The sequence below is a fragment of the Lacerta agilis genome, chromosome 1 (genome assembly GCF_009819535.1).
Source record: "Lacerta agilis isolate rLacAgi1 chromosome 1, rLacAgi1.pri, whole genome shotgun sequence".
Taxonomy (NCBI): Eukaryota; Metazoa; Chordata; class Lepidosauria; order Squamata; family Lacertidae; genus Lacerta; species Lacerta agilis.
Genome location: NC_046312.1, coordinates 13894330 through 13904862, shown reverse-complemented (window position 1 = coordinate 13904862; position 10533 = coordinate 13894330). Strand labels below are relative to the sequence as shown.

At 44.5% G+C, this 10533-nt stretch overlaps 1 protein-coding gene across 1 annotated transcript in view; it reads left to right on the top strand.

Moving 5' to 3' along the window:
* The first annotated feature begins 279 nt into the window (after positions 1–279).
* EXOC3L4 (exocyst complex component 3 like 4) overlaps positions 280–10533 on the top strand; it is a 30528-nt gene continuing 20274 nt past the window's right edge. Inside the window, exons 1-6 of the mRNA XM_033172940.1 lie at positions 280–342; positions 674–860; positions 3252–3912; positions 5943–6060; positions 7123–7242; positions 9234–9334. Coding sequence (XP_033028831.1) covers positions 280–342; positions 674–860; positions 3252–3912; positions 5943–6060; positions 7123–7242; positions 9234–9334 — 1250 coding nt within the window. The remainder of the gene's footprint in view (positions 343–673; positions 861–3251; positions 3913–5942; positions 6061–7122; positions 7243–9233; positions 9335–10533) is intronic.

The following is a 10533-nucleotide window of genomic DNA, read 5'->3' as shown; positions in this document are numbered from 1 at the left end:
AGCACCAGGAAAGGAAGATCGAAAAGTCTCAAAGAGAAATTAAGTGACACTAACACGGATGGGTATAGAACAGAAACAAGGGAGACTGATGGGGAAATGGAGCTGGCGTCAGAACCAAGGTCTCCTGCAAATGCACGGACGGTGGAGAGGCATCGAATCTGCCGAAGAGAAATCTACTGGAGTCAACGTGGGTGGAGATAAGACAGAAATAAGGGAGGCGGATGGGAAAATGCCATCAGAGGCCAAAGTCTACTGGCAAAATGTCGGAGGGGAGTGAAGATGGCAATTGCCTTCCCCAAGAAAAGGAGCCCCAAAACATCAATTGGGGCCTTGAAAATAAGAGTGAGGAAAGGTAGATCAAAATCTCTCAAAGAGAAATCGGTTGAATCTAAACTGGATGAAACTAAAACAGAAAATAAGGGAAGAAGGAGGAAGAGGAGGGGGAGAGAAGAAATGGAGCTGGCCAGAACCTTCAGTGAAACTACACAGAAAAAGAAGGGTGACAATTTGTTGTCGTTTTTTTATGTTGTAATCTGCCTTGGGACCTTAGGGTGAAGGGTGGGAAATCAATCAATCAATCAATCAATCAATCAATCAATCGTTGTCTTCCCAAAGGTTATCCACACTGAGTCATCAAGGAGAAGACGAGCCAAAGAAATTCAAAACCATTTAGGAGCTTGAGCTTGATGGGAAGTGCATCAAACCTGTCAAAGAGCAATCGGCTGAAGAAGTGGAGCCCTCCAGGTCCAGCAAGCGTCTTTCATTCTTAAAGAAAGTAAAGACTAGCCTTCCGAAGGAGAGTAAGGAGCCTGAAGAAGAAGAAGAAGAAGAAGACAATGTTCAGAACGAACCACTGTCTGGTAAGAAATTGAAGGTGCTGTTGCTTGATGTTGTTTTTCTGGGTCGTTCTGGATGCCCAGGCTTGAAAACAGGTGTACAGTTCTTTAGCATATCACAATACAGGGCATATTTACTATACCAAATCAAATATTGAAACTGAGTTGAGTGCTGGCGCATTCCTTGTAAATTCGGTCAGTGACATTTATCAGGTACCCCCTACTGAACAAGACTCAATGGGTGTTTATCAGAAGCAGGGACTTTTGGGGGGTGGTGCCATCCTGACCACTGGCTGTGTTGTTTCACAGATCTCAGGGCACTGTACCATTCAGCCCTCTTTACCTTTTGTTCAATATCAACCTAGGGAGGGTGATTAGATCTGAAAGACTACTGCTCTGAGAGTTCACAGTGAGCTTTCTGGATGAGCAGGAAACTGAACCCAGGTGTCCCTCGCTATTATAATTTGTGGGAACTACAATTAGGGGACTTGCTTTCTTGCTTATAAGTGCCTCTTGGACACTTTGCTTGCTTTCAGTTTTGCGTGAATCTCTTTTTAATCCGCCGTAATGTGCTCAGTGCTTGTTTCAACTTGCCTTGAAAGGAAAATGGGAAATTAATTGGGGTCAGCCACTTTTTTCGAAATCTAATCTTCAGCGCCTGCCAGGGCCCAACTCTCTGTCTGTCAGCGGTATTTTGGTACAAGTTGTTACTAGCCAGCTGCCTTCGCTCACATCACACACAGAGGCACGACGCAAATCATTTCTGTGCATGTGAACTACACAACCACAAAGTGCAGAGCAGGAATTTAACTGGGCCATGATGGGAGCAGTCTCTCATTACACTGCACAGTTTATCAATCTCTGTCATGTCCTTTCTTAGCCATCTTTTCTGAACTTCAGTATAGGTGTGAAAAACCCCAGGCCTGGGGACAAATCCAGCCCACTGGTCTGCTCCATCTGCCCATGGGACTCTCCTCAGGTCACATACCCACTCCAGCCCTCCTTCATACTCCCCTCAAGAGTTTCTGTCTCTCTGAAATGTTTCTTGAACTCTGATAATGACTCTGGCTGGGGACTAAATAGTACAGCGCCTCCCTTTCATCCTCATTGTGAGCTTTTCCATCTTGCTGTGACTGTCAGTTTGCATTTCTTATGCAGAAATTATTGATCTGATGTGTAGAGATCTTTCCTATTCTACTTAGTTCAAGAGGGTTCTGGAAGCTTCTCTGTGTGAAAGAAACAAGCAGAAGGTTCATGATGTTTTGGGTTGTTCCAGAGGCTGTCAAAACTAAGGGCCCGCGGGCCGGATACAGCCCTGCCGCCCACTTGGTCAGGTCCCCGCACTAAACAGGCACGGCGCGGAGTCTGACTTCCATGACGCGGCAACGGCTTCCGATTGGCTGCAGGAAGCTCCTGCAGCCAATCAGAAGCCGCGGATGCCTCTGGTGCGCCGCCACTATCATTCCTGCTGAGGCGGCCGATCAGGAGGAAGTGGCCTGAGTGGGAAGGAAGCAGCAGCGGCGCAGAGGCTGCCTCCTCCGCCCAGGCCAGCGGCTTAGGCTCTGCACCCCACCGAGACAGAGGACGTGCGACACTGCCAAAGACGAGGCATCGTTGGTGTGAGTGGTATCGGCAGGGTGTGTGTGCTTTTGGGAGGGGGGTGGGTCCGCCCCCCAAGGTCTGAGGGACAGTGGAGTGGCCCCTCCTGAAAACGTTTGCTGACCCATGGGTTATTCCTTCAGAGAAGAAGAGTTTGGATTTGATATCCCGCTTTTCACTACCCGAAGGAGTCTCAAAGCGGCTAACATTCTCCTTTCCCTTCCTCCCCCACAACAAACACTCTGTGAGGTGAGTGGGGCTGAGAGACTTCAGGAAGTGTGACAAGCCCAAGGTCACCCAGCAGCTGCATGTGGAGGAGCGGAGACACGAACCCGGTTCCCCCAGATAACGAGTCTAACCACTCTTAACCACTACACCCACACTGGCTCTCTTATTCCTTCAGAGAAGCTGAGTACAGCTGGTTTAAACTGTTATCTCTTCAGTCAAGGCCAGAAGGCGCCTGGGTTTCACTTTCTGTTTATATCTCTTTTCCTTCTGGTGTGGTGTTTATTCTTGTTCTGCATGAAAGATCCTCCTCCAGCCGTGAGACTTAAACAATAGCCAGAGCATCTTGTTAAGGTTTAGTTTTATTCCAACAGAGTATGGGTGGGACACCTCTGCTGCCCTCCAGATGTTTATAGACTCCAGCTCCCACCAGTGCGGCTAATGGTCAGGGATTTGGGAGGCTGGAGTTCAGCAACAAGTAAGAGGTCACAGGTTCCCCCTACTGCCCCAGAGGAACTATTCCAAATTATTTCTGAAGAGGAAAACATGCAGTAGATGTGGCTTGTTCTCACACTCCATTTCTCTCTTTAGTTATGCAGATAAATGAACTTATTAAAAACAGGCAACTTCTAGAAGCCTTCGAAAACATCAAGGGTTTGGAAAGGGAGCTTCTAGCTGAAATAGTTGCCAAGAAATATGAAGACAACCCTAAGGAATGCATTGTGAAGGCCAAGGATGTTGACTTGCTCTACGACTCTGTTTCTAAGGCCATCCAGCACATTGTGGAGGAAACCCTGGAGCTTCCCAGGGTAAATGCAAAGGCTTTAAACACTCTTGTGACTCTGATCGCAGAGGAAGAAAAAGCCCATGCTGGGGCTACAAGCATCGCCGCCCCATCCGAGGCTGTGTCCCACCTTGGGTTAGCCAGGAACTGGAGGCAGCTTTGGGGAGACGCTGTCAAGCAAAGTGTGGAAATCAGGGTCTCAAAAGTTCCTGTGCCACTGAAGGAGGACAACACCTCTTGGCTGTCTATACACTTAGGATATCTCAAAGAAGTCATAAGAAAAGATTTGTTGACAATCAAACACTGGGTACACAAATGCTATCCACCAGACTACAGTGTGAGCGATGCATACCTGAAGGCTTTCCACGAAGCCCTCTCTTTGCATTTACAAAGCATCCTGGAAGATGAGAGCCTGGGATACAATCAATTCTATGCAGTACTCAACTGGGTCACTAATGTATACCACAGGTAAGTTTCCCATTAATCACATGATGATTAGGCAAAGGTAAAGGACCCCTGGATGGTTAAGTCCAGTCAAAAGCAACTATGGGGTTGTGGCGCTCATCTTGCTTTCAGGCCAAGGGAGCCAGCGTTTGTCCACAGACAGCTTTCCGGGACATGTGGCCAGCATGATTAAACCGCTTCTGGCACAATGGAACACTTTGATGGAAGCCAGAGCGCACGAAAATGTCATTTACCTTCCTGCCACAGTGGTACCTATTTATCTATTTGCACTGGTGTGCTTTTGAACTGCTAGGTTGGCAGGGGCTGGGGCAGAGCAATGGGAGCTCACCCCGCCATGGGGATTCGAACCGCTGAGCTTCCAATTGGCAAGTCCAAGAAGCTCAGTGGTTTAGACCACAGCGCCACCCGTGTCCATGTGATTTCCATGTGATCAAGAGGGAGCAGGATTGTACTGCTGACCCCTCCCACATGATTGTGTGGATTCCTCCAGCCCCCCCTTCATATTTTTGTTACCCTGGAATCCAGTAATTACTAGGAGACCATTGGAGGCTACAGAGTCACTGGCTAATGAAATGAACCTGGTTCCTGGCTCTAAGTCTGATGCTGGTAATCTGCTTTGCACGTCTCTACATTTTGTAAAGCTGTTCTTAAAATAAAATAAAAATACAAAACACAGTATGCTACAAAAAAGTGCACACACAAAAAGCACCCAATATTATTATTATTATTATTATTATTATTATTATTATTATTATATTTGTATACTGCCCTTCATCCAAAGATCCCAGGATAGTTCACAACAGAAAAATACAAAATGATGTCGGGGTTCGGGTGCTGGAGCTCCTCGTACACAAACTTGGACTGCTCATGCACGAGGTACCAGTAGCGGGGAAAGCGGCCAGCGTTCCGCGTGCTTCTGAGCACGGGCGCCGGCCAGGTCTCACAATCTGAAGGTTGAGTAAGCCGGGTGATGACTCCGAAGGTGCATGAGTTCTTAATTGCCTTTTAAAGAAGAATGTTGCCTCGAGAAATAGGATATGCCCTGACTCTGAATAGATAGATCAACTTAAGGAAATTAAATTTTTTACTCTAAACCTTTTACTCCCTCTTTTACCCCAAAGAAAGACAGACACCGGTTATATCTTTAGTGGCTTCGGCAGAACCCGCGTAGGCTCGTCCCCTAAGCTAAGTTCTCCTAAGCTCAAAGTCCCTGCGCGCCCAATCTTCCGCGAGGCTAACTAAATAAAACTAAAACCGAAATATCTTCCGCAAGCCTAGCCCTAGGCTAAACCTAAAGAAACCTAACTAAAGCTAAACCGAATGATCTTCCGCGATCTAACTCTAACTAAAGGAAAAACCCATCAACCATCCAGCCCGCTCCCAATACCCTTAAACTAAACCTGACTTCAACTGAAAGAACTAAAGAAGAACGTAGGAAAAACGTGCCTAAGCGGGGGAGCCTCAGCCTTTTATTTAGGAACAAACGTGACATCATGATCAATGCCTCAACCAATAAAATCACTGTTGCTGCCCTCCAAAAAGGCGGGAAGCAAGTTTAACGCTCATTAATAACTTTGAACATGACCGGAACTATGAAATAAAGGCGGATTAATCTCATTGGTGAACCAAACTATTCATTCTTACTTTCGCTTTCGCTTTTGCGCGTAGTAATACCAAAAGTAGTTCCCGAAAACTTCATTAAACAATTAAATACATGTGGATCCTATAGCGGATCCGTGCAGCGTATTCCGACAAATGAGAATACAGAATGCACAATAAAACAAAAACAAACCAATAACCCTTCTCCCACAAAAACATTTTAAAAGCCATAGATTTTAAAAATGTGCATGTTAGTAAAAATAACACACCAAAATGCATTAGATTAGGGACCACCCCAGCTACTGCCCTCCTTTCCTTTATGGGAGGGAAAGACTTTGCCAAGACCAGTTAGGTAAGCCAGATTCTGTCTACAGGCTTCTGGACGAAGGTCCCGGATGTAGAATCATCATGGAATGCTGTTTTTGTTTTCGTAGTGAAAATCTCTTAGGGTGCCCAGACCTTAAACCAGAAATAAAAACTGAGGCTCTGCCGGATTTGTTACCTTCAGAAGACTTAGACAAACTGAAGAGCAACTATGTTAACTCTGTCCAGGTAACACCTCAATTTCCTTGTATAAATCAAAGGAGAGGGCGGGGAAGTTCGCATCCCTAATTGAATCCTTTGAAACCGAACACGTGCTGCTTTTATTCCAGACTGTAGCGTTCAGTGCCCCTGCTTCCTTTGGAATGAAGTGATTGCCTTAGAAAATGCATTTATGAATGGGATCCAAAGGCCCCTTAAACTTCCACAGGAGCAATGCATTATTCGTTGATTAGAGATTCCTTGTCCACTTCCTGGTTTACATATAGGGATGTGGGTGGGGGGAATTCGATTCAGTTATCATTTAAAGGCAAATCTATCCAGTACTCACTTTCTGTAGTATCTGAAGAAGTGTGCATGCACACGAAAGCTCATACCAAGAACAAACTTGGTTGGTCTTTAAGGTGTTGCTGGAAGGAATTTTTTAATTTTTTTATTTCGTTTCACTTTCTGAAAGTGCCTTATGCAGTAAGGCATAATCTGCAACATTTCTCTGATGAAAAAAATAGGGATGTAAGCAGCATTGAGAAGTGAGTGTGAGCTCTTTTCATCAAAGCCCCATGACGGGTTCATTTATTGGCCATGCCCATAATAGTGTGCAGTTTTGACTAATGTGCACATTCTTGGAAGCAATTTCTCCTAATATAATGCAACTTTTGTACGTTATTTTCACTTTGCCCTAATAATATGCATTTTATACATATTACTTGCCTGGAGAACTGCATTGCTAAATTCGGCAAATCCTGAAGGATGGCTGTGTTTTGCGGTTCAACATAGCGTTTCCAAAAGGGAAGATTTGAAAGGTTTGCCTTTAAATGCGCACTGAATTGAATTCCCTCCCACCTACCCACCTTTAGCGGTGGGGGAATCTGTTTTGCAAGGCAGTTTGTCTGCCCTTGCTGAATTTTCCCTCAAGCAGCAGAACTTGACTGGCTTCCAAAGCATCTTTTGGACCCATTTTGAAAACTATTTTGCTGGAGAGCTACAGGGAACTGGGATGCATGTGCATAAAAGGAAGTATCTGCATATATGATTATGCTGAGCTGTGCTGTTCCCCTTTATCTAAATGTTTAGCAGGAAATCAAGAACTGCTTGGAGAATATTTTGATGCTCGAGACCAAGGAAAAGTGGAAAGGACAGCCAGATGAGCGAAAAGACCAATACGATTCATTGCTGTCCTACGATATTCAAACGGTATTTGCTGAGATTGTGCATAGCACATGCATGTTCTTTGATTCCAGGGAAATTGAAATATTACCTTCTGGTATGTAGGTGTCACCTACTGTGCTAATTTATGTTAGTCACGTCCTCGGAGGATGTATTAGCAAAATGTAGTTTTATTACAATTTTTAACACTGCCACCCCTCGCTTCCTAGCTACAAATTAAACCTGCTGTCAATTGTGTCGCAGACATAATAGGCAACTGATTTTTAGAGTCTTTTTAGAAGGAAGGAGGGAGTGCAGAGAACAGGGTTGTTACCACACACACACACACAAAAAAAAAAACATTTGGTGGGGAGAAGCCACTTGCTACTAGGCCTGCAGCAGCTTCAAAAAAAGAGAAAGAAGGAGAGGGAGATTGGGGGTGGGGTGTGTGACCACAGCAGAATGACAACCTCCCGCATTTAAAGAGAGAAAAAGTAACAAAAGCCCCTGCTAGTTTTAAGGATTGAGAGATCAATGAAGCCAGGAGGAACTCATATTTTAGCAATTTGCAATGGGCTGAGTCATTTCAATTAAATAAAATGCAAAAGAAATAATAAACCCATATTGGGAGAAAATAAAATTTAGGGTGAGGTGCTTTGGAGGCAGGGCATTTTGTTCTGCTTTCATTACTAACGTTTCATGGGATTATTATATGTTTTCAAGAATCAAGAAGGATATGGATTAGCAAAGGTGTTGGGGATTTTGTAAGGGGGCGCAGCAATTGCTTTTGTGTCCGGCTTGCTGCCTTCCCTGAGCATCGGCTTGGACCACCTTACAGAAATAGGAAGCTGGATGCAGTGGGCCTGATTCAGCAGCAAGGCACGTCTTATGATCATAGCTGTCAACTTTTCCCCTTTTTTAAGGGAAATTCCCTTATTCCGAATAGGATTCCTCACAAGAAAAGGGAAAAGTTGACCGCTATGCTTATGATGTTAGTTAAGGCGTGGCCATCCCTCAGAAATCACAATAAAACAGGCCTGCTAGTAGGATGGGGTAGAAATGTGATTCAGTTTGCATTTAAAGGCAACCCTGCTTAATTCACACTTTCTGAAATAAAAGTGAGGACTGAAGCATAACCTGTGGGATGTAAACAGAGAGCAGTCAAACTCAACATTGCTAGAGTGGACATGAAGGTAACTCAGTCCTCCAGGCATAACTTCCTGCTACCTGGACTGAGTTAACTTCCTCTGTAACCAGAAGTAGGTGTGGTCTCACCTGGGAACAAGATCCCTAGACCAGTCACCATTTTCTCCTCGTCTATCCAAAGAGCAACAAGCGTGTTCTCCTGGCTCTCAGCCAAGAGAACAAAGGGAGCTACTTTTCCCTATGGAAGTAGCAACCACATGTAAATACTTTTTACTGAGCCAGCCTGCCTTCTGAGAAACGCTGTGTAACTCAGGAAGTATGTGAGTAAACTCTTTTATTCATTTAAGATACATTGTGTCGTGTGCAGTCTTTTAAGAGGGATATAGGGGAATTATACCAGGAACATATATATATATATATATATATATATATATATATATATATATATATATATATTAGGCTTTAGCAAGCCTGTGCAAGCGCATCTGCTGTGTGTTTTAAAAGGGAATGAAACTCTGCTAAGTTTGGAGCTTGCTAACACAAGCTGAGATAGGATATATCTGACAATATATCCTCGTCCACTTTCCTAATCATTCCCACATAACCTTCGTTCAAGAATTGCACTTCTCAAAAGCTACACCCCCACACACTTTTTAACCCTTTCCCTGACCATTTGCCTATGAAAAACAACGATGAGGTGTTTTAATACCCCAGTCGGTTAAAATTCTGGCAAATAGATTTCCCTTGCCTCACTCAGGTCATTCTTGTTTCCTCTTTGCAAAATGTTCTGTGTCAGCCGCACTTGGGAAAATCATTGAGGTGCCCATTGTACTCATCAAACAAAATCATTGCCTCTCTGCTTTTTATTACATCCCTTGTCCCCTTTGGTCCAGCTCGCCAAACAACACAGAAAGGTAGCTGGCTGCATTTGCGAGAAAGTAGAAGGCGCCGTTCTCAAAGGTATCGTGAAAGAAGTGACAGAATTCCTACCACGGTAATGTCCGCTTGATTCAAAATACCAGTCTCTAAACTGGATCACGTTTTATGCTTAACGGTTCTGGCAAATAGGCATGATGGGGAAGCACCAGCTGTTCTGAGGACGTAGGTCAGAGGCTTTGGCTCAAGTGCAGAGGCAAACGCCTCCTCTTCAAATGAATCCGAATTCTGACTCTGACATCACCAGCAAAAAGAACTTCAGACGGAAGAGCTGGAAAAGAAATCCGGGCCTGTTTGGCCATCAAGGCACATCACAATAACCTTTCATGATGCATATCCCCAGCACCAACTAGTAGTCAAATGTACTGTATATACTCGAGTATAAGCCGACCCGAATATAAGCCAAGGCACCTAATCTTCCTACAAAAACCCGGGAAAGCTTATTGACTCGTATATAAGCCGGTTCACCTTTGCTGCTGTGGAGGAGGAAGAGGAGGAACAAGCAGCCCAAAAGCAGCCCTTTGGGCTGCTCCTTCCTCTTCCTCCTTTGCCGCTGTGGAGCTCACCCCGTCGCAGGGATTCGAACTGCCATTCTTCTGATCAGCAAGCCCTAGGGCTCTGTGGTTTAACCCACAGCGCAATCTTCCCTTGTGTTATACAGAGAAGGCTGGGATCCTGTCCTGTTTAAGCAGGAGCCAGGGAAAGAGCACCTGTGGTGTTTTAATACTTCCTTAACTGATAGGCTTTCTGTCTTCTGGGGTCTAAAGTTTGCATTTATGTGAGCAGTTCAGGAATGGAACAAGCTGCCTGGGGAGAGTACACTTCTTAAGGAATGGTTGACGGGCGATGGTGGCACGAGTGGAGAGAAAGGGTTTCTTTCTTGCTGCCCCCACCGCCTGCCTCACTTGAGTATAAGCCGAGGGCAGCTTTTTCAGAACAAAAAATGTGCTGAAAAACTAGGCTTATACTCAAGTATGTACAGCATATTGCTTCTCTAAGCATGAGGGACCCATTTTAGCTGACCTGGCTATACACAATTGATAGATCTATCATTCAACAACTCCTCTGACTTTTATTTTATTTTTGTATATAATTTTTATTAAAAATTTTAAATTACATTTCAAAGTATTCATTTAAACAACCTTAAACCAATGGCTTCCCTTCTCTTTCCGTGGTTCATTTTGCATACCACACACCCCTGCATATTTTACATAAACTAAACCATTCAGTAATCCATTGTAACAACCATCAAAACTT